Source organism: Carassius carassius, chromosome 14 (assembly GCF_963082965.1).
Source record: "Carassius carassius chromosome 14, fCarCar2.1, whole genome shotgun sequence".
Classification (NCBI taxonomy): Eukaryota; Metazoa; Chordata; class Actinopteri; order Cypriniformes; family Cyprinidae; genus Carassius; species Carassius carassius.
Window position 1 is genome coordinate 12,172,441 of NC_081768.1, and position 21,601 is coordinate 12,194,041.

A 21,601-nucleotide genomic window follows, 5' to 3' on the forward strand; every position below is an offset into this window, starting at 1 on the left:
AAAGTTTTGCGAGTTGTACCGTGAGTTTTGTTATGAATCAATTTTAATCTTTTCTTAACTGAATAAAATGTGTGTATATCTGAAAATGTAGTCGCAGATAACTTTCTTTTGTAGACCACAGATTATATTCATATAATCATGAGTGAGTGAGACCACCATGTCAGTTTATAAAGCAAAAATGAAAATGGTTTACTCCGTGCTATTTATCCGATCATGTGCGTTCACCCCTGCGCGATATAGCGGTGCATGAGTTTTGTAAAAAAAAAAAAAAAAAAGGTTTAATGATTTTAAATTTTATGGCCTATTTGATTAATGATTTTATGGAGAGCTAAATTACAAAACGTAGCCTAATTAAGCAAGCGAGTAAATATTTATATGTTTGTTTGATTAGTCTATTTATTGGAAATCTATACCTGAATGACTAAATTCCTGATTTTTAATCGGTAGTTTTGTTTATATTTCAGCGGTGAAAGAATAACATTTGGGGAGTTACCTACATGGTAATAAGCCTAAATAAGTAAAACAGAGATTGCGCATCGAGAATATCAATCAAGAATAGGTCTATATTCATTTTGGAACGTTAGATTTTTACGACAGTAGGATAGCCTAGGCTAATACTCGCATTCAGATAAACCAAACAGCGGATTTAGGAATGAATTTTAAAATCTCTTTCAAGTGGCAAATTCGTTTTACTTCAGTCTCATGGAAGCCTTTCAGAGCGTAATCCAAAAACATCCCTCTGGAATCTCTCAAATATCTTTACTAATCCTAATTTGCACACGAGAAGATACGAGGACGTCACAGAAGCTGAACCTAAAGGTCATGAAGGGTCAGCTAAAGACTAAACTGAGATTAAAGGTAAAATAACACTCTGAAAAGAATTATGAAGTCCTCATGAAAAAACGCAAAAACAATCTTATCGATGATCCTACTTATCTGTTCATTCCTGCTGTTGTGGCTATTTGAATCTCTTAATTTAACTATAACGAGCATGGATTTAACTTTGACGCATTGCTTGGAAACGTAATAAATTTAACGGAATCAACAGAAATTAGACAACTAGCAAGAGCTATTGGCTACATACGCATTATTTTTTGTCAATCTACAATTTTTATTGCCAATAGTTTGGAATATTATTCCTATTTTCTTTTAATCTAATTCATTAGCCTTTCTAAACAGCATTTAAACGTATTCAGCGGATCCTTACTTTATTCAAGCTAAATTATTCAAAACGCTAAATCTGAACGCTATAAATAGCATGTGTCGTTTGAGCCAGTAGATAATGTCAGTAGTCGTTGAGCTTTATCAGCCACTACTGTATCAAACCCTTTCGCTCTTGAAATTGAGTTTTAAGGCACAACCTTAGAGATGCCATCCTGATTTCATATTAATTCACTCCAACTGTTAGCACGCAGGGAGCTCTTCCCAGCTGTTTGTCCTGGAGGAGCCCAGGGTGCCCTTTTGATCATTTCAGTCTCTCTCTGGTACAATAGTTCTGATTGGCTGAACGAGTAAGAAAAGGGAAAATCTTTAATTAAGCAGATAATCTCTTGTTGGGATGAGAGGAGCTCCATTTCAGAACCCCCTTGGCTCACACATGAGACCCCCAGCCTCTGAATTCTGGATGTAGGTTATATAGAGCTCTTGCAGACCCATCTGCTTTCCAAGGTGAAGAAAAGTCTGCCAGTCGTCTCTCTCAGGATGTTCATGCATTTGGAGGTTTATTATTACGCTTTCATCCTAATGGCTCACATGAAGTCTTGCTGCAGTTGGTGAGTTCGGTGTTTTATTTCCCTTTACGCAGGCGATGTTGATGCAAAATTTAGCATATATATGTGTATTTATATCGAGCTTTAACATTCTGTGCTTTGAGCCTCGTTTCATTGGTTAGACTAGAGCAAAAGCTGATGAAGAGCGAAACGCTATGTTCTAATTATAAATTGATCAGTTCTCATTACCGGTCAAATAATTATTCTTTTTTTTTTATGTCAAATGTAAATTTTTATGCATATATAGACTACATGTTATAGCCTATATAAAGCCCAAACTCCATTGAAACCTTTCATTTTGAGACTGTACATTTAATTTAAAATGTCTGAATGATCAGGGACTTATTTGTAATTAGATACAATTATTTTAAAATGTTAAAAAAGGATGTTTTATCAATGTGATGCTTTACTTGAAATTTCAAGAGGAACAAATACAAGTAATAGGTCAGCTGACTTAATAGCCTGCTCTATCTTCCAGGTCAGTGAATAATTTCCTGATGACTGGCCCGAAGGTAAGTTTTTGATCTGCTTTGCTGATCTTTATCGGGAGAGAGAAACTTAAAAAAGTAAAAATGGATGGATTTGGGTAGTTAATGTTTGACGTTGACCCTGTGATCACAATTCAAGCAAGTGGCAAATTAAAAGACTCGCTGCATCACAGGTGCTGTATCTTCTGTGGATTAGGTATTACTTGCTGCTTGGGGTGGACTGGACCATATAGCTTTCACACACTTCAGCTCATTCACAATGTGAAGTTGTGAGGACTTTTTACTGAGTGGCAAGGGAAGGGGGCTTTGGTGGGTGGTCATCATTAACAACCCAGCCGCCCGTGAGAGCACTTGTGGTGCTGTCTCTTCTAAACCACTTGAGACATATTAGATTGTATAAACCACAGTTTCACTGCCACATAGACCCTTTTGTTTACTTTTTCTGTGCATTTCTGGTTGAACAGCAAAAAAACATTTACCCTAGTATTTTAATAATTAAAACTTTAATATTAATTCAAAAAAATATTTCATTTAATAAATGAATATGCAGCAAACATACATTTTACACCACATTGCAACTGAAACATTTAACCTAATATTTATAATTCTAAAATTACTGTAATAGAAGTAATGGTGTCATTTTGGTACTCTTTTTAGCATTATTGTTGTATCAGTAAGATAACATTATTTGTTTTTATTTTTATATTTTCAATTTTAACTTTTTGCTCAAATGTTAGTATTTTTAGTTTTTTTTTAAAATAATTTTTATTAGTTTTTGTTTTTTGATGTCTACATAGTTTGTATCATTTTTATTTTCGTTTAAGTTATTTGGATACATCAAATGAGAAGATGAGAAAATGATTTTCCTAGAACTAGATGAATTCAAATGTTTTTTCCTCCATTTTTTTTTAAATACATATTTTTTGTTAATTCAAGTAACAAATGTGTTTCTTTGGTTTAAGTTAACTGTAAAAGCCCATTTTAAAACATATGATTTATTAAATGAATATACAGCAAATAAACGTTTTATAATGTAGAACCACAGGGAAACAATTTTTATAGACATGGGTTCATTTTACTCCTTTTTTTTTTTAAATGTTTAAAGATCATCATTTTAAAAATCAACATACAGGTGCATTTTTATATGAACGGTGAGAATGAAAAGCATTTAGTTTTATCATTAGTTTTAGTCACTTGATATTGAGTATGTATTTCATCCCAAATCTTTTCGGTGTGGTTTGCATTGTTTCAGGCCTACTTGATCTACTCCAGCAGTGTGGCTGCAGGAGCTCAAAGTGGGATTGAAGAGTGCAAGTATCAGTTTGCGTGGGACCGCTGGAACTGCCCGGAGAGGGCTCTTCAGCTCTCTGCCCACAGTGGACTCAGAAGCGGTGAGAACTATGACCTCTACTGATGCTTGTCTTATGTATATTGTGCTTTCAAGTCTTTCAAAATACACATATTTTAATAGAATAAACGTACCAGAGTGTGTGTTATGTATACTGTGTGTTTAGTGACTCAAAGCCCACCCGTATCAATCACAGATGCACTTAAAACAAACACAACGATCCTGTTTAAAGCAGAGAGAAGCGTTTCCCAATGTTAATGTGCCTGAAAACACTGCATTCTTGAGTCAATTAAACCTGGTCTGTTAATAGGCAAATAGAAAAGCCACCAAGGGGATATTGTGCACCAGAGTGAGTGAGTGAAATGGACGCCCTCTCAAGTCAAAGGGTGTGGGTCAAAGGTTTGCCTCAGACTCCTTTCATGAGGCATTCCTGAAGTGCCAAAGAGGGGACCTGTCGCAATCCAGTGCCGACCCCAGACTGACAATGTATGAGAGCAGACAAACAGCACTACTCCATGCATACTTTGATGCAGGGGAATAGGAGTCAAAAGCCATCATTACTGAGATTGATGTTAAAGATTTGTATAAATTATCTAATGAGGAGGAAAATCAATGATGTTGAGTGTTTGTATTTTAGTAGCCTAGAACCTGATATTTTATAGACAAGATAAATAAAATAGCATTTCCACAGCATATTCATTTCAGTGTTGTTTCTAATTACAGCCAATAGAGAGACATCATTTTTCCATGCCATCAGCTCTGCTGGAGTCATGTATACCCTCACCAGGAATTGCAGCCTCGGTGACTTTGACAACTGTGGATGTGATGACACCAGGAACGGCCAACGAGGTGATAAACTAAATCTCAGCATAGATGGAAAGCCAGTCAGCATTAAAGGCATGTTTTTGGTTAACTATATTTTGTGCATTTTGTAAAGTTATATTCAATTGAACATCTTTATTCCCACGACTCTCTAAAACCTAAAACTAAAACCCTAAAATGATAAGAACATCATTCCAGCTCAAATATAAACATGTTTTAACAGAAGAATTAATTTAAATATGTTTATATTATACATTATACAGTTCAAAAGTTTGGTGTCATTAAGATTCTCTTATATTTACCAAGGCTGCATTTATAACAGTAAAAATACAGTTAGAATAGGAATATTGAAATATTACTACAATTTAAAATAACTTTTTTAATTTAAAAAAAAAAAATGTTAAATGCAATTTATTCCTGGCATGGCAAAGCTGAATTTTCTGCAGCCATTATTTCAGTCTTCAGTGTCACATGATCCTTCAGAAATCATTCTAATATGCTGATTTGGTGTTTAAGAAAAATTTATTTTTTATTATCAATATTGAAAACAGTTGTGTTGCTTAATATTTTTGTGGAAATGGTGATACAGTTCTGTTCTTTCTTTACAGTCACTTTTAAACTTTATTAATTTTTTTTCTAAAATAGGTAATAAGTATATGTACAAGTATAATAACTTACAGTATAATAACTCCAATATTTGGCTCTATTTTAAGTGCCTTTCCCATAATCCTGATTTTGGCAAAAGGAAAAGTGCAAATTATTTTTGTGAAAATCATTATTTTTCAATAAATGCTGTCAATATTTAACAAAAGTAATTTCTATAAAAGTATATGCCACATTTACATAATATATATACAACAATTCTTGTCATCTCAGGTGGTCAGGGATGGCTATGGGGAGGCTGCAGCGACAATGTTGGATTCGGAGAGGCCATCTCCAAGCAGTTTGTGGATGCACTGGAAACTGGACAGGATGCACGAGCCGCCATGAACCTGCACAACAACGAAGTTGGACGCAAGGTATATGAAGTCATTCAGGTTGTTCGGGGGCCTAAAATTGAGGCACGTCCATCGGCCACCAACAGCTCGCGTCATTTTTCAGTGCTTCTTAATGATACCTTACCACCCAAGAGTTTCATTCATGGCCCTATAAGCAAGGTGCCACTCGCTCTCCCAATAGAGTGTGCGCTGTACCAGAAGGGCCTATTTACAGCCTGTGAATGTCCTTTATGACAAGGCCTTAACTTGAGATTCTTGGGATCAGTGGTGCAAGCTTAATTAGACGACCTAGGGGTCCGCACATTGCAAAGGTTCTGTATTCTGTTGCTTCCCAAATAAGTGTTTAGTTTTATTCTTGCAATAAGGATCTTACATTTATGTTGGTCTTTGTTGTACTTGAGAGAGCCACGGGGATCACAGCCATGTGGCTCAAGTGCTCTTTGTTTATCCTGTCTGTGCCCCGTCTGCAAGTTTAATCAATTCATTGGCACCTGGTGCATCATTGTAACTGAAAAAATGTGAAAGAATTCTTTTTCACTTCCTCCTCAATGGACTCGCCACTGGGTCTGCCTATGACAGAAAACATGTTGACAATGGCTATGCAAAATAAATACACCCCTTTCCTGCACCGAACAATCTATCTCGATGTGAAACCCTGATTCTGTGTCTTACGTGAGCGAATGAGAAAAGAGGCGTTCCTTTTTAAAAGACAGCTGTTTGTTTCAGCCAAAGTCAGGAATTATTGTACGGCCACCAAAAAAAGAGAAAGCCCAGACTTGAACCTTGAACCTCTCCCTCTTAACTCGTAGTTTCCTTCGGCTTGTTTAAGTGGATGTATAGGGTGCCTATAAAGAGCGCATTGTATTTTTCGACTGATGAGTTCAGTCCTGATTAGAATTTTTTGAAACATGAACATTTGCCTCTAGAATTCATGAATGAGTGTGTTTTTTAACGCAAGATCCTCTCTTCAACCAGGCAGTGAAAGGAACCATGCAGAGGACGTGCAAGTGCCATGGAGTGTCTGGCAGCTGCACCACTCAGACCTGCTGGCTGCAGTTGCCTGAGTTTCGAGAGGTGGGCAACTACCTAAAGGAGAAATATCACAGAGCCGTGAAGGTGGACCTGTTGCGTGGTGCAGGCAACAGCGCGGCCAGCCGTGGTGCGATCGCCGAGACGTTCAGTTCGATCTCGCGCAAAGAGTTGGTGCACTTGGAGGATTCCCCCGACTACTGCTTGGAGAACCGCACTCTGGGCTTGCCGGGAACAGAGGGCCGTGAGTGCTTGAGGAAGGGCAAGAATCTGAGCAAATGGGAGAAGCGTAGCTGCAAGCGGGTGTGTGGAGAGTGTGGTCTGGCTGTGGAGGAACGCAGGGCTGAGACTGTGTCCAGCTGCAACTGCAAATTCCACTGGTGTTGCGCTGTAAAATGCGAGCAGTGCCGCAAAACTGTCACAAAGTACTACTGTGTGAAGAGAACCAAACGGGTCAAGAACGATAGTGCCAGCCGAAGGAAAAGCTATCGGCTGAAAAAGAAGCACTAGAAATGGTATGAACTGTTTGTTACGGTGGTCCAGACATTTTTGTCTCAGAACACACCCTGAACTTGAGAATAAAGTGAGGTCAAAGGTCCATCTGAATGCTTTAATGAACACCTACACTCTTAAAATCAAAAAGGTACTTAATTGGCATCTATGGTTCCATGAAGAACCTTTAACATCCATGGAAACTTTCCATTCCATTTTAAAAAATTAATTTTTTTAAGAATGTAGATCTCCATAGCTTTTACTTTGAATGCATTGAGTATTACACTGTAGTGTTTCACTTAAGCATTTCACAATTATTCCCATATAAATTTGTAAGATAGCACTGAACACTGCATCTAACTGATATATAGCACAATAGACTGTAAATAACCTTTTCATTCACCAACGAGGATGTACTTTGATGGATAATTTATTGGAATGATCATTTTTAAAGGGGTTTTGAATTCACTATCAGGCCACTTCTCCAGCTGCCATAAGAATCATTTCTTGCCTACTTTTTCTTGTCTGTTTCCATCCGCTTTAGAATTCTGACAATAGTTTTACCCTGATACTGTATATGAACTGTAAATAAGAGGAAGCACTTTGAATATTGTTAATTTATTGCACAGATACTATAGTGCGGTTTTTCTATGATAGTTTCTTTCTATGTTTCTATGTGTTTTTTTCAATTTCGTAATTAAAGACACATATTATCATCTTTTAAAGCTTTCATTAATTTAAGTTTGCTGAATGCATGTGAATGAGTTGTTTTGTAGTAAAACGTCCTCTGCTAATGTCTTGTGCTTGGAAAAGTAAATGTGCTTTATAATAATGACATTTTAAGTGTTAAGGAACGAAAGACCATATCATAAATCCCAGTCCCACACAGTGTAAAACCAAATGATTTACCTTAGACCGTTGGTCAGACCTAATGATTTCTTTGTCTTTGGCATATATAGCCCTTTTCTTTCTGTATTCTTCAGCTTGATGTCACATAACCCTGGGGCAGAGAGACAATGAGAAAGAGCATTTAATTATAGTCTTCCTTCCTTCACGCCTCTCTCAATTTCTTCTTCACAAATGCCTCCTTTTCTGTCTTAGTAATCCTCAAAGCACTCCCGATGCTTTGTGCTCGGATGTTTCTTTACTGTTTAAGGCTAGTTTAATTAACTTTGTAGAGACAGAGGGAAAACATGAACCAAGTCGCCCCACAAATCATCTAGCATCTAATTTTGTATGCTAATCTCCTTTTTCATGCCGCCATCTCAGGAGAAAAAAAAATGTTGGGAAAACTTCATGTAGCCTGTGTGGGGCTTCCTGTGGATGCTTTATTCCAGGCCCACCTATTTGGCTCTTTTCAGTCCTCTAGGGCCTTCCTTTGCTCGATTTAACAATGAATGGCGAGCTAATCAGCTCCCTCGGAAATGCACTGCTGCTGAAGATGCTAATCCCCCTCTCCTCCTCCTTCAATGGGCTGTCGCCTTCAAAAGGACTTTGGGAAAAGGCTTTGCATGGATTCACACTGTTTGCTGAATAGAAGTTAGTTCAAGTATTGTACCCAAACAAGTAGGGTTTATAAACAAATACTTGCCAGCTACCATCTCATCAGTGAAAGTGCCAGCCCTGCAGTAAAACACAGTGACAAAACTGTGGCCCTTTAAATGTTGACAAAAAAAAAAAACCTAATTAAAACTCTATTTATTGGTGATAGCTTGTTCTGCTGAGCCTCTGCGGTTTCATTGAAGCACCTCATTGACATCTTATTTACGAAATCAAGATCAAAAATAAAAACTCCCCTTGACACCTTGCTAATTATGTGGAGATGAAGTGAATTCCTTCTACTTTTCCAATTTAGTTTGTTAGGATAACCAATAAAGGCAGCACATTGTTACAGATATATTAAATTAAAATGTTTTTTCATATTCACATTCAAATGTAACTTTATCTATAAAAATAAATCAAGTCAGCATAAAATAACTTAAAAAATGCCCTACATACAATTCAGACGACATTATTTTTTATGATTGGATCCTTAGAAAGTATAGAGACGAAACTGCATGCATATCATGAACTCAGTTGTTTATCTTTCCTAGCTATGGTATCAAACACAAAACATGAGGTAATAAATCTCAAAAATCCCCAAATCCCCAAAGGCATGGTTGAAAAATCAAGCCTCGATTGATTCAACCTTAAACCCTACTGCTAAACTTCCATTTTTTATGTGTTCACATGAATGCAGGGTCGCGACTGAAAGGTTGGCCCCGCCATGGATGATTTGCAGTGGGGCATGAGAGTGAGGTGACACAGAGGAAGAGAACAAGATTAGACTTTGTCATGTTTGGCATGTCCCGTGTCATCTAGGTTGTCTGATACATGGGAATTCACCGCAGAGAACATTCTTTTAAATTGATTGGTGTATATTCTTAAGCTGTTATTAATAAAGATCTTTAAAAAAATTATAGTAAATACAATATTCAGCTAATACAATGTTATAAGTTTTTTATTTTGTGTGACTGATGGCCATGCGCTCTCTAAGCACACTTACGTGATGAAACAATCCACAGAAGTTGGGAAAATTAAATTTAATTGTTCTGAGAAGCCTTGACTAATAGGATTTATGACTTAAGACATCTAGGGAAAGAACACCAAGAGGTGGCTAAGGTCAGCATGGGTGTGAGTGTAGCTATGGGTGGGAAAAGACTATTTGTCTTCTTCCTTTGACATTCTCCTAGTTGTGTACACAGGTGAATTCACATGACTTTCAGATGGAAGATACACTCCAAAACATACCTAAAATATTTAAAACAATATAAAAGCAGAATTTGTTAGGGCTTACCTATTCCTAAAATGGTCAGGTATTTAGACAAGACAAACACAGGTTTTTTTTTTTTTCTTTGGGGGGGGGGGGATTATTTGCATTAACAGGTGCATTTAAAGAAATATTTGGCACAATAGTTTGGCACAATAGTTTCATCTGCTGGTGATTACTGCCACTGACACGATCACTAGAATTAGCATTTTTATAGCCTGAGGCTTCCCTCTGTATTTTCCTTTGTGCTTTTATATTGACGATAAAATATTTATAAAGAGCTAAATAAGATCAGTGGTTAACATTACATCTCAACAGAAAAGTGCAGCCGCTGTGTTACTATAAAATAAGTTGCTATACTTAGACTAGGTCAAAACCGAAATATTAAGCATGATATTAAACACAACGTGCTATGCCCCGAAAATAATTGTTTTAGTTGTCTCTTTATCTCTTATGTGTAAAATATTTAATGATTACTGGAATAAAGGAGACACATTTAAACAAAGAACCATATTCAACCATATTCCTGAAGGTACAGTTTATCTAAATATATATAAAATGAGCCATAATTTACTCTGAGACATTTTCCAAAATATCCTTTTGTGTTCAACAGGGATCATGAATATCCTTTAATAGGTATTTCGGCTGCAATGAAGGGGGATTTTTATATGTTTTTATTATTATTATTATTATTATTATTATTATATTTATAAGGTATCCAGTCTGTGAATCACATTAACAGGATTCAAAGTGTTGGGGTTTATTTCCAAGAGTGCTAGCATATTTAGGCCTACTGGTGCTTATATGAATGTTCTTCATAATCCACATCATAGTATGGTCTAGTATTTTTCACTTAGATGTATTTTGTCTGTAGTTTAATAAGAAAGTGTTTCTGTTCGTGATGAAATAGATACATAAAAAATATATAAAGGATAGATATAAAACAAATAAAAAGGTAGCCTACATACCCAGGTAACTCGAATGAATCTACTAGAATATTCTTAGTCCCGTTATATAAAGGGGCTAAGAATATTCCAGTAGATTCTATATAGCACAATCAAGTAGGCTATGGCCGACCACGAACTAACCAGTTGTCCAATATCCCCATCTACTGTTCAATCCATACTCTGGCTTTTTCTTTTCCCATAGGTTTGTGTGAACAAGACAGGTATGGTATGTAATTAATCAATTAAGATGTCCAGGACTATGGGACAGTGAGACATTTTATTTCTTTCTTTTTTTAAAAAAAGGATATAATTACCGAAAAGGCTAAACCATTTTTGTCATACAAATCTTGGGCTAATTCCATCCATAACATGTCTTTTTTTCAGACCAGTGTAAAGAAAAAATACAAAAACACATTTTAGTGTTTATTTTATAGCACTTTATCTTTTTTGCGCCTGAAAGTGTAGAAATAGGCTTACAATAGCTCTTTAAAAGCCATTTTCTCGAAATTAGTTTTTCCTTCCTGAACTGAGCCATACAACAAACTCTTCAGTTTTACAAAGGCCTTTGTTTTTACAGGCTATTATCATGATTTATATAACATTTTATTCTTAATAACATTGTGACGACTGACTGTTGACGTCATTTTACAAAAATATAAAGAGACGGTGATATTTTCTGATTTGTGGAGAGATTAAACATGTTATATATAACATGAACGTGGAATACAAAAGTACTGTCGTAAATATACTGCGAACAATCAACAATGAAAGGAATATGGTGATAATTATTAGGTTATTATGTTTGTGTTGTCTTACCTGATGATGGCTATTGTTCATATCTTTGCTGTGCTCGTGTCTTCCGTTTCACGTCCTATTAATGATTACCCTGTCGGCTTTATTTCATTATCAATTGACATATTTGTAAAAGTTTCCTTATTGCACACGTACTAATCAATTTATCATCACCGGCATCCAACGGTTTATGGATGGACTTTTATTTTGAAGAAAAAAAAAACACTTCCTGTGGGTGTTATGAATTATGAAAACATCGGCAGTGTTTCTGTTTTCACGCTGCTTGTATGACTGCGCGGGTCGCTCCGCTCGTCGGTTCGTGTTTCTGTGGGGTGTGTGAAAGGCCAGGAGCGGTTCTTGCTGCTCCCCTCTCAGCTCAACGGCTGTGCCGTTCGCCCTCGTGTGACTTCATTGTGAAGTAACAGGAATCCTCTGGCGAACTCTGAGGACATGGCAACCGTGACAGTGGATGAAGCGGACCCAGCAGAGACCGATGGAGCTGCCTCCGCCACCGCCTCCACGGATCTACGCGACCCAGGCTGGAATGAATCGCAGCTTCGGCAATATAGTTTTCCAACCCGACTAATACCGCGACTATCTCATACTGATCCGCGTGCGGAAGAGCTCATTAATAACGAGGTATGTTATAGCAGATTTATCCTGCATTGCATTAGAGTGCGACAGACAGATGGAGGAGTGGAGACTTGTTCGGATGGGTACAAGGTGTACTGAAATGAAAGGATGATTCAACCAAACTCAGCAGGCAATTAAACGCCTTTATCTAACATAAAATCATATACGGTGCTGAAATAATTGTTGAAACTCATTCATGTGTTTGATAGGAGTTCCTTTCAGTACATCCGATCCCAATAAGTGGACAAATCTGATAAGTTATAACTTTACGTTATTCCTCAGTAACAGCATAACGTTAGATGCTTTTGTAACTGCCATGTTAAGTTATGTTTTAAATGTTGAAAATTAGTAAGCGGGTCGTTATATATAATTTCTGCATAGTGAGGAGTTTACATTATTGCAGTAAGATATCGTAAATGTATATAGCTTGATTTTAGCTTGACATTTTAGCTTGATTTTATACCGTTATTTATCAAATGTATTCATATGGTTTAACAAGAGATTAGAAATATAAACATTTTTAGTGGTTTTACATGACCAAGGGAGGGGTTCCTGCACAAAACAGAAAGGAAAAGTATGAAAAAAATCATATACATGAAAGTATAATTAATGCTTTATGTACCCCCCCCCAAACAAAATAAGACAAAATAAAAAACCTCCTGTGGTAATGGGTTATGACTAGTTCAGTCAAAGCACGTTGTACGTTGTTCATTGTTGTTTTGACGGCTGTCTCGTGTAAACAGTGGCAGGGGGACTAGCTGTTCACGAGTCCGAGTTTGATTTATTTTAGAATTAATGAATTAAAAAGTATTATTTTTCATTTAATAAATGATAATATATATATATATATATAAATATAAATAGTACTAATTTACATTAAAAGACTCTGTCGCTGCTTGACGTTTTGTTTCTGTAGCGGTCGTCTAGTGTTCAACGGAGCGCGAGAGCAGTCTGGCCGTGCGCGTGCTGGAACAGTCTACGTTCTTCTAGTCACGTAGCACTTGTCAAAAAAAATTTTTTTCATGCTGCACCATCAGTATAATTCTGTGTCAAATAAACGCCGATCCTTGGCGGGGTATCTGCACGACTTGCACCCTATCTTTGCAGTTCTGTTTAAAATTAATATTTAAGCTCTAGTCTAAATATTTGTATTTGAATGCAAACATGAGTGTTGAAGTGTTTGGTGCTACAGGAAACATACAATGAAGTTAAAGGTCACTGTGCTTACAGAATAATGAAGCGAAACTACCGATGACCCACCCAGAATAGCACTACACTAATCTGTTGTTTTGAAAACAAAAATTTGTTACCAATATTAATCTTCTAAATAGTTAATTTGGTATTTTTTTCTTTTGTAGGAGCCTGTTGTATTAACAGATACCAGTTTAGTATATCCAGCTCTAAAATGGGACATACCCTACTTGCAAGAGAACATTGGAAATGGGGACTTCTCTGTTTACATAGCAGAAAATCATAAATTCTTGTATTATGATGAGAAGAAGATGACAAACTTTCCAGACTTTGTGCCCAAATCTCATCGAATAGAAATGAAGTTTTCTGAATTTGTGGACAAGATGCATCAAACAGAGGGACAAGGTGGAAAAGAAAGGTATGCCAATGTGATTTGCACTAATGTACCTGATAAACATTTTTCAAACTGCTGGCTGAGGTGATTTTAAATTGAAGACATTGATTTATGATTCTAAGTTTGCCTGCATTAAAACAAAGACGGTTCCTCTCAGTTTTTTTCCCTTTCACATTTAAAAACACTCTTTTAGTATCAAATAATTGTAATTTGTGTACAGTGTAATTTACCTTGACTATAAAGTTTTGAGCTGTCTATAATGACATGAATGGTAGATGTGCAGTGGAAAAGTGTTGACATGCGTGAAATCCAGTCCAGGAAATAAAATCGCTCTGGTGTGTGACTAAGCAGTTAATTCTGCCAGCTGATGTCCAGGCCGCATCTCTGACCTTTTGATACTCTGCTTTGGTGGCAATATCACTGTATCATTTACAATCATCTTGTTTCTGGTTCCAGACCTTTAACTGTTTACCTTAATTAATAAATATTAAGCAAATTCAGATAGATATTTACATAATAATATATGAAAATTCTAAGATGTAGAATAGTATTTTAAAGTAACTTGATTTAATTTGTTTCAACATTTTAACATGTGAAATGACATTGCTGTTTAATTTGTAGAGTGTACTTGCAACAAACTCTGAATGATACAGTAGGCCAAAAAATAGTGGTGGATTTCCTTGGATTCAATTGGAACTGGATTAACAAACAGCAAGCTAAACGAAACTGGGGACCGCTGACCTCAAATTTGCTGCTCATAGGCATGGAAGGTACAGTGCACCTTACTTTTTATCTAAATTATTGTCATTATTAGTTAAAATACAGTTTTGATTGGCTTTTCCCTCTTGAAAATTGCCCCTCGTTGTTTACATTTAAGTTGGTGAGTTGTTGCAGAAACCATCGTCTAATATTTTGTGTTTGTTTATTCACTCAAAATGTCACATCAGGCAATGTGACACCAGCGCACTATGATGAGCAGCAGAATTTCTTTGCACAAATCAAAGGACATAAGAGATGTATCCTCTTTCCTCCGGATCAGTTTGACTGCCTCTATCCTTACCCAGTTCATCATCCATGTGACAGACAGAGTCAGGTATTATATGTTTGATAACACTCTATACTAGTGGTTCTCAAATATTGGTCTGACATTACCCCAGAAGTTTAGTCTAAAAAATATACATTTAAAATGTTCTCAGTATTGTCTACATAGTCTACATTGTACTTGAACAAAACAGCATGCAAACAAATGCTGGAAATATCAACAACAACAACAAAACTGTAAAATATTACATTTAATCTGTTTGAGTCACATTACTTTTTCTTCTCATTTGCCATGGTTATGACTGTGTGGTCAGTGTGGCAAAATGTTGGCAGTGAATACAAAAACATTAAACATATAAACAGACATGCCAAGTATGATTTATACTAGGCCCTAGAAAATATTTTTAGCCCAAAACATTTCACAAAAATTGAATCTTCAATCCATCTCCGTGCATGGCACTGGTACACTGAAATGGATTGTAGATTGAATGTAAAAAAAATATTGTTCTTGGTATGAAAAGTTTGAGAACCACTGGCTAAAAATCTTTGTTTTCAGACTCTTTACGACTGTAATGATAAAATGTTCTTCAAGTTTTTATTTTTATTTTGCATTGATAGGTTGATTTTGAAAATCCAGATTATGACAAGTTTCCTAATTTACAAAATGCTGTTGGATATGAGGCTGTTGTGGGACCAGGTGATGTCTTATACATCCCAATGTACTGGTAAGAGTGCTTTCAAATACACAGAAAAGATGGATCACAATGATTACTTAAAGATAAAGTGTGTAATTCAGCCAGTCTGCATCAAATGTGGAGTTTGAGGCAGAACTATCTGTTTGACCAGCAATGGGAGACGGGAGGATTGCTTAGGAAAACCTGTTAGGAATATTTGAGTAATTCTGTTCAGTAGTGCAGATGTACTCTTCAGTTGCCATTTACTTTTTTTTTTTGTGCAATAAATTAATTGAGAGAGCATTTGTTTGATTTCACATATACATTTGTAAATTAATAAATGTGGTTTAGTTTTACAAATCTTTCCTAAGTTAAATGTTTAAACAGCTTGAAAATATCAGTCAGTGAAGTGTAGACCTGAAGTGACCCAGCTAGTGTTGGCTCTCTCTCAGTTACGTGCCTCGTTCGGCAGGCCTCTGCTTCCATGGGCTGCTGACTTCATTTCAAGCCTGTAAGAGTGACTCAGCCATGAAAGCTTCATCTTCCAGCTCCTTGCTCCCCCTAGTCACTGGAGGGCAAAATGATGCCAACCAGCTGTGTAATTCTACAGTCCATACTTTTTCCTCATGGCTGCCTGAGTGTGAACATCCCTGATCTTCTTTTAACCTAGTGTCACAGAATAGCACAGTTTGAATTAGAGAGCAAACACAAAGTGTTGTACTATTTTACAAATGTTATCAGAATTTCTTTGTATGAATACCTGAACTCTAATTTGGCACATGGACATAGAGTGGTCCACGTTTGTGAAATCATGCTACAAAAATGAAGCTTGTTAAACTATAATTGTTCAAGTATCTAAAAAACTTTCCAAACAGGTTTTCCAAAGTGCAGTTTATGTGTGTAAAGTGCATATCATGTGCTTTGCATAAGTGACTATATTAAGAGAACAGTCATAGTGGCAGGTGTGGAAGGAATGTCCGGGGTGGGATTTTAAATGTTTTTCAGTTTAACTTTCCTGCAGGCATGTTGCTCTTATCTAAATTGTCTGTGTCATAAATTCCGATTGAATGTTATCATATATAAAAGCTTCATGGGAATTTCTTTTTGTGTGTTCATTCATTTTAGAATAGTTTTAATATATATATATATATATATATATATATATATATATATATATATATTATTTTGAGCAGCCATTACTCTATTCTTCATTGTCCCATGATCCTTCAGAAATCATTCTTCAGTAATATGCTAATTTGGTGCTATTACTGTCACATTTAAACAATTTAATGTGTGCTTGCTGAATAACAGTGACCCTAAACTTTGACCCTAGTGATCATAAATGTTTATGAAATTATCTTAAATAATAAATGTTTGCATTTTTTACTTGATAAAGGTGGCATCACATTGAGTCCCTGTTAAATGGAGGAGTGACCATCACAGTAAACTTCTGGTACAAGGTATGCTCTTGCAGCACCATCTCATGCACTGTAAACATGATATACAACTTTTCACAAATCAATCAGTATTGTACAAATATTTCCAGGGGGCACCCACTCCAAAGAGGATCGAGTACCCATTGAAAGCTCATCAGAAGGTGGCCATAATGAGGAACATAGAGAAAATGTTAGGAGAGGCCTTGGGGGACCCACATGAGGTACAGAGAATTAGAACAGTCAATCAAAGCCTTTTCCGTTTTTAGGTCCTCAGATATGAATAATGCATTAAGGAATTCCCTGTGTATTTTGACCTTGACAGTAACCTAATTACAAGTATATCTGTGGCTAACCTGCTTTAAACCTGAATAAAATTGTGCATACCTAAATTTGACTGTGACTAGAGCAAAAATGAATAACCTTTTTCCTCTTTTTCTTCTATAATTGTTTTGTATTGGCGGGTTTTAATATGTCCTAATTCGCCCTTTCACAAATAAAGGCCTTACAAATTTCTTAAAGGGGTCATATGATGCTTTATTTAAAGATCATTATTTTGTGTATTTGGTGTAACAAAATATGTTGACATGCTTTAATGTTCAAAAAACACATTATTTTTAAAATACTGTACATTATTGTAGGTCCACTATGCCCCGCCTCTCTCAAACGTGTCATTTTCTAAAAAGTCCCTCCTTCCGACAAGCGCAGTCTGCTGTTATTGGCCAAATGATCAAGTGCATTGTGATTGACCGAGCATCGCAAGCACTCGTCAGAAATGTAACGACCTTTTCCATAATTGAAGGCTTCTTCTTTCAAAATAAATGTAATGACAGTTAATTATGTCCTTAGTTTTACCATCAGTTTAAGCCTGAAAGGAAAACAAAGTTGCGTGACAGACACAGCGATGAAGCTCGTATGTGTTTGCAGTACACAAGCTACGGACGGTTAAAACAGCTGACTCCACTGTGTGACCCAGTCTCTCTCTCTCTCTCTCTCTCTCACTCACTCACTCACTCACTCTCACACACACAGACGCACACACGCGACACACAAAACTCTGCATTGGAACATTCAATAGCGAATACTTAAACTTACGGAGCCCCGCACATGACATGCAAGAAAAAATAAATAAATTGTGCACATGGGGAAGCCGTGGCCTAATGGTTAGAGAGTCGGACTCGCAATTGAAGGGTTGTGAGTTCGAGTCTCGGGCCGGCAGGAATTGTAGGTGGGGGGGGTGAATGTACAGCACTCTCTCCACCTTCAATACCACAACTTACTGTAGGTGCCCTTGAGCAAGGCATCGAACCCCAAACTGCTCCCCGGGCGCCGCAGCATAAATGGCTGCCCACTGCTCCGGGTGTGTGTTCACAGTGTGTGTGTGTGTGTTCACTGCTCTGTGTGTGTGCACTTTGGATGGGTTAAATGCAGAGCACGAATTCTGAGTATGGGTCACCATACTTGGCTGAATGTCACGTCACTCACTCACTCACGATTTACTAATTCGTTTCCGCACTGTACCAAAATGTGCACATGATTACTATTGCCTTCCCTCGATTTGCTAAATCGTGCACACGATTTAGAAAATCAAGGGAACGAATTAGTAAATCGTAAATCATTAGTAAATCGTAAATGATTTCGAGTGAACTAAATAGTAAATCGAGGGAACGCAATAGTAATCGTGTGCACGTTTTAGTACAGTGAGGGAATGAATTCGTAAATCGTGCATACGATTTAGCCTACAATTTTTTTTCCTGCATGTCATGTGCGGGCTCTGTATAAACTAATAACAAAACATACTTACAGTAGCTGATTCAGAAGCACCAGATCGTAGCAAAGTTACAATGACTTCTTCTCCTAGGTTCATGAAACAGTCGTCCATAAAATGCATTGCTGTTCTTAATGTAAGTAACCTAAATGATTCCAAAATGCATCTACTTTCGAAAGACCAAATAAAGTGGTTTTTTTTTCGCCTAGATACACACAGCATCTCCCTGACATGGCTGCTTCAACACTATGCGGTTACTGAAGCCACGCCTTCTTTCTTTGCGTGAACATTTGGGCGGCATTACACAAATATTTCCACATAGTAACGTAGACATGTGGGGCATGTTTTAGGAGGGCATGGCAAAGTCTTAACTTTGATAACAAATATCTGTCTTTGCAAAATCGCATCATATGACTCCTATAAATCAGAGCAGAAAATCTTAAATTCATGAAGTCATTACTTGCAGATATTCTCTTTTTAACAATTTCACAAAAACCTTAAAGGATTACTCCACCCCAAAATGAAAATTTTGTCATCAATCACTTACCCCCATGTTGTTCCAAAACCATAAAAGCTCTGTTCATCTTCGGAACACAATTTAAGTTATTTTGGATGATAACCAGGAGGCTTGAGACTGTCCCATAAACTGCCAAGTAAATTACACTGTCAAGGTCCAGAAAAGTATGAAAGACATAATCAGAATAGTCCATCTGCCATCAGTGGCTCAACTGTAAATTTTATGAAGCGACGAGAATAATGTTTGTAAGCGAAGAAAACAAAAATAATGACTTTATTCAACAATTTGTCTCCTCTGTCTCTCTCCGCATCATTGTAGTGCCATTTTGGAGAATATCCGCTGGACGCAAGCAGCGTACGCTCTTCTGTGCCAGCAGCGCCACACGGATGCACTGTTTTCTTTCAAATCAAAGTGTAGAAAATACACGTAGAAAACGTATCCTTGTGTCCTGGCTAACACAGAAGAGTGCATGCAGTTTGTGTTTAGTGGATTTTCTCCAAAATGGTGCTATGGTGATGTGGAGAGACACAGAGACAAATTGTTGAATAAAGTTATTTTTGTGATTCATTGCATACAAAAAGTATTCTCATCATTTCATAACATTTCAGTTAAATGAATGATGGCAGATGGACTATTCTGATGATGTCTTTCATACTTTTCTGGACCTTGACAGTGTAAGTTACTTGGCAGTCTATGGGACAGTCACATGCCTCCCGGTTTTCATCCAAAATATCTTAAATTGTATTTCGAAGACAAATTAAGCTTTTACAGGTTTGAAACGACATGGGGGTAAGTGATTAATGACAAAATTTTCATTTTGGGGTTGAGTAACCCTTTAAGTCAATTTTGCTTCTCAATGAAATATATCTTGATTTTAGAATCTTTAGACATCTGCAATGAAAAACATAACAAAAATACTGACAAAGAACATCATTTTTTAGCAGTTTGAACCGAAAATATAAGTTAGTTATTTCCATATTCTAGGGGTTGGGAACTGAGGTATTAAACCTGAATAGGTATTATGTTGGAAATCAAAAAAAAAAATGGGGTGGTGTTAGCGCAGTGGATAAGACGCATGCCTGTGGTGTGAGAGACCCGGGTTTGAATCCACTGTGAAACGCCAGTGTGTCCCTGAGCAAGACACTTAACCCCAAGTTGATCCAGAGGCGTGTGACCTCTGACATATATAGCAATTGTAAGACGCTTTGGATAAAAGCGTCAGCTAAATGAATAAATGAAATAAATGAAAATAAATGACAATCAGTTGGGAGTTATATTATTCAGACTTTGCAGTGTTGCTAATACAACACAATGTTTTGTCCTGAGACATTTTTATGAACGAAGCATGATGACAGTTTTGATAAGTTTCTTTTTCATAATTAAAATAGTAACCAACTGTATAAAAGCTGCATAAACCCTGAAAGAATAAATTTTATGTGATTGTTGTACGTTTTCCACAGGTTGGTCCATTGTTGAACATGATGATCAAAGGCAGATATGACCATGGACTGAGTTAATGGCCTGAGCTGAACCCTCTTTAGTGTGCTGCTAAGATGGTCTGTTTATACATATGTGTGGATATGAGTATGTGCCTGTGTGTACATTCAGACTGTTGAAATGCCAGTGCATGGCAGTATTTTGGCAGTATAAAGACTTTTGCCTTTTGTTTGCTTTCATTTACTGGACCCATTATAGCTAGTTCTATGTTGGTGTAAGGAGAAAACCACTGGTGAGAAATCTTGAGTTGATCTCTCCTTAAAAAAAAGTCTTTAAATTCATATGTGTGCTGCATTATGTGCTAAAATAGACTAATGCATTAGCAGAGCCTGTAAAGCACTTTTTAACCACCCAGAGCACCTGTTTTCAGGTTTTGTCCCATGTTGGGACAAAGAAGGTGCCATATGTCATGATTAAACTCCTGCGGTTCAGAGTCGGCTCAGTTAAACTGGCAGAGTGCCTTGAGCATATCCACAAAGGAGGATGATTTACAACTTGAAACCTACCATCGGATCATTGACAGTTTTAAACTATTGATTCTAACATGATTCAATGTTTTTGTGTTTGCTTTTAAATTCTCATGGGTTAACAGTGTTTCTGTTAGGATAGAGGTAATGCAGAATACAATGGTCAACCACAATATGTTTTTAAAACAGAAAGGATTTCTTATCCTTTTGTAGGCGACTCACTGAAATAAAATTGTTTTATATGCATTTGTGATTTGTAATTACAATAATTTGTACAATTTTTTTTTAAGCTACGTGTGCATTAAGGCAAATGTTTTAAGTTTCTTGGTGTTATTTTACAGTGTAACATTATATGGTACCATTTCTGTAAGGATTGTAATTCAGAACAAACTACACTTGTCTCCTTGAATTGAAAGGAAATAAAAGATTTTGAATGGTTTGGTCTAAATTTAAGCTTTTGAAAAAACTTTCTTTATCCTGTTAATTAAATTT

The 21,601-nt window shown here is 36.6% G+C and overlaps 2 protein-coding genes across 2 annotated transcripts; both read left to right on the forward strand.

Moving 5' to 3' along the window:
* Positions 1–1,227: 1,227 nt before the first annotated feature.
* Positions 1,228–7,217, forward strand: wnt8b (wingless-type MMTV integration site family, member 8b). The gene is made up of 6 exons (XM_059566108.1): positions 1,228–1,772; positions 2,248–2,281; positions 3,510–3,648; positions 4,329–4,454; positions 5,304–5,446; positions 6,401–7,217. The coding sequence occupies exons 1-6, from the start codon at positions 1,702–1,704 to the stop codon at positions 6,962–6,964; spliced, it is 1,077 nt and encodes a 358-aa protein (XP_059422091.1). The 5' UTR covers positions 1,228–1,701; the 3' UTR covers positions 6,965–7,217.
* Positions 7,218–11,722: 4,505 nt separating this feature from the next.
* Positions 11,723–20,810, forward strand: hif1an (hypoxia inducible factor 1 subunit alpha inhibitor). The gene is made up of 8 exons (XM_059566109.1): positions 11,723–12,133; positions 13,486–13,736; positions 14,334–14,482; positions 14,660–14,805; positions 15,372–15,478; positions 16,824–16,887; positions 16,974–17,084; positions 20,606–20,810. Exons 1-8 carry the CDS (start codon positions 11,945–11,947, stop codon positions 20,660–20,662), a joined length of 1,074 nt encoding a protein of 357 aa, XP_059422092.1. The 5' UTR covers positions 11,723–11,944; the 3' UTR covers positions 20,663–20,810.
* The last annotated feature ends 791 nt before the right edge of the window (positions 20,811–21,601 follow it).

What these genes read in the sequence shown, in the direction of transcription:
- wnt8b (XM_059566108.1), top strand. Translation starts at nt 1,702, where the DNA reads ATGTTCATGCATTTGGAGGTTTATTATTACGCTTTCATCCTAATGGCT. An exon ending in TCCTGATGACTGGCCCGAAG is followed by an intron (nt 2,282 to 3,509) that starts GTAAGTTTTTGA and finishes GCATTGTTTCAG; the next exon opens with GCCTACTTGATCTACTCCAG. An exon ending in CACCAGGAACGGCCAACGAG is followed by an intron (nt 4,455 to 5,303) that starts GTGATAAACTAA and finishes TTGTCATCTCAG; the next exon opens with GTGGTCAGGGATGGCTATGG.
- hif1an (XM_059566109.1), top strand. Translation starts at nt 11,945, where the DNA reads ATGGCAACCGTGACAGTGGATGAAGCGGACCCAGCAGAGACCGATGGA. An exon ending in GGACAAGGTGGAAAAGAAAG is followed by an intron (nt 13,737 to 14,333) that starts GTATGCCAATGT and finishes TTTAATTTGTAG; the next exon opens with AGTGTACTTGCAACAAACTC. An exon ending in CCTTGGGGGACCCACATGAG is followed by an intron (nt 17,085 to 20,605) that starts GTACAGAGAATT and finishes CGTTTTCCACAG; the next exon opens with GTTGGTCCATTGTTGAACAT.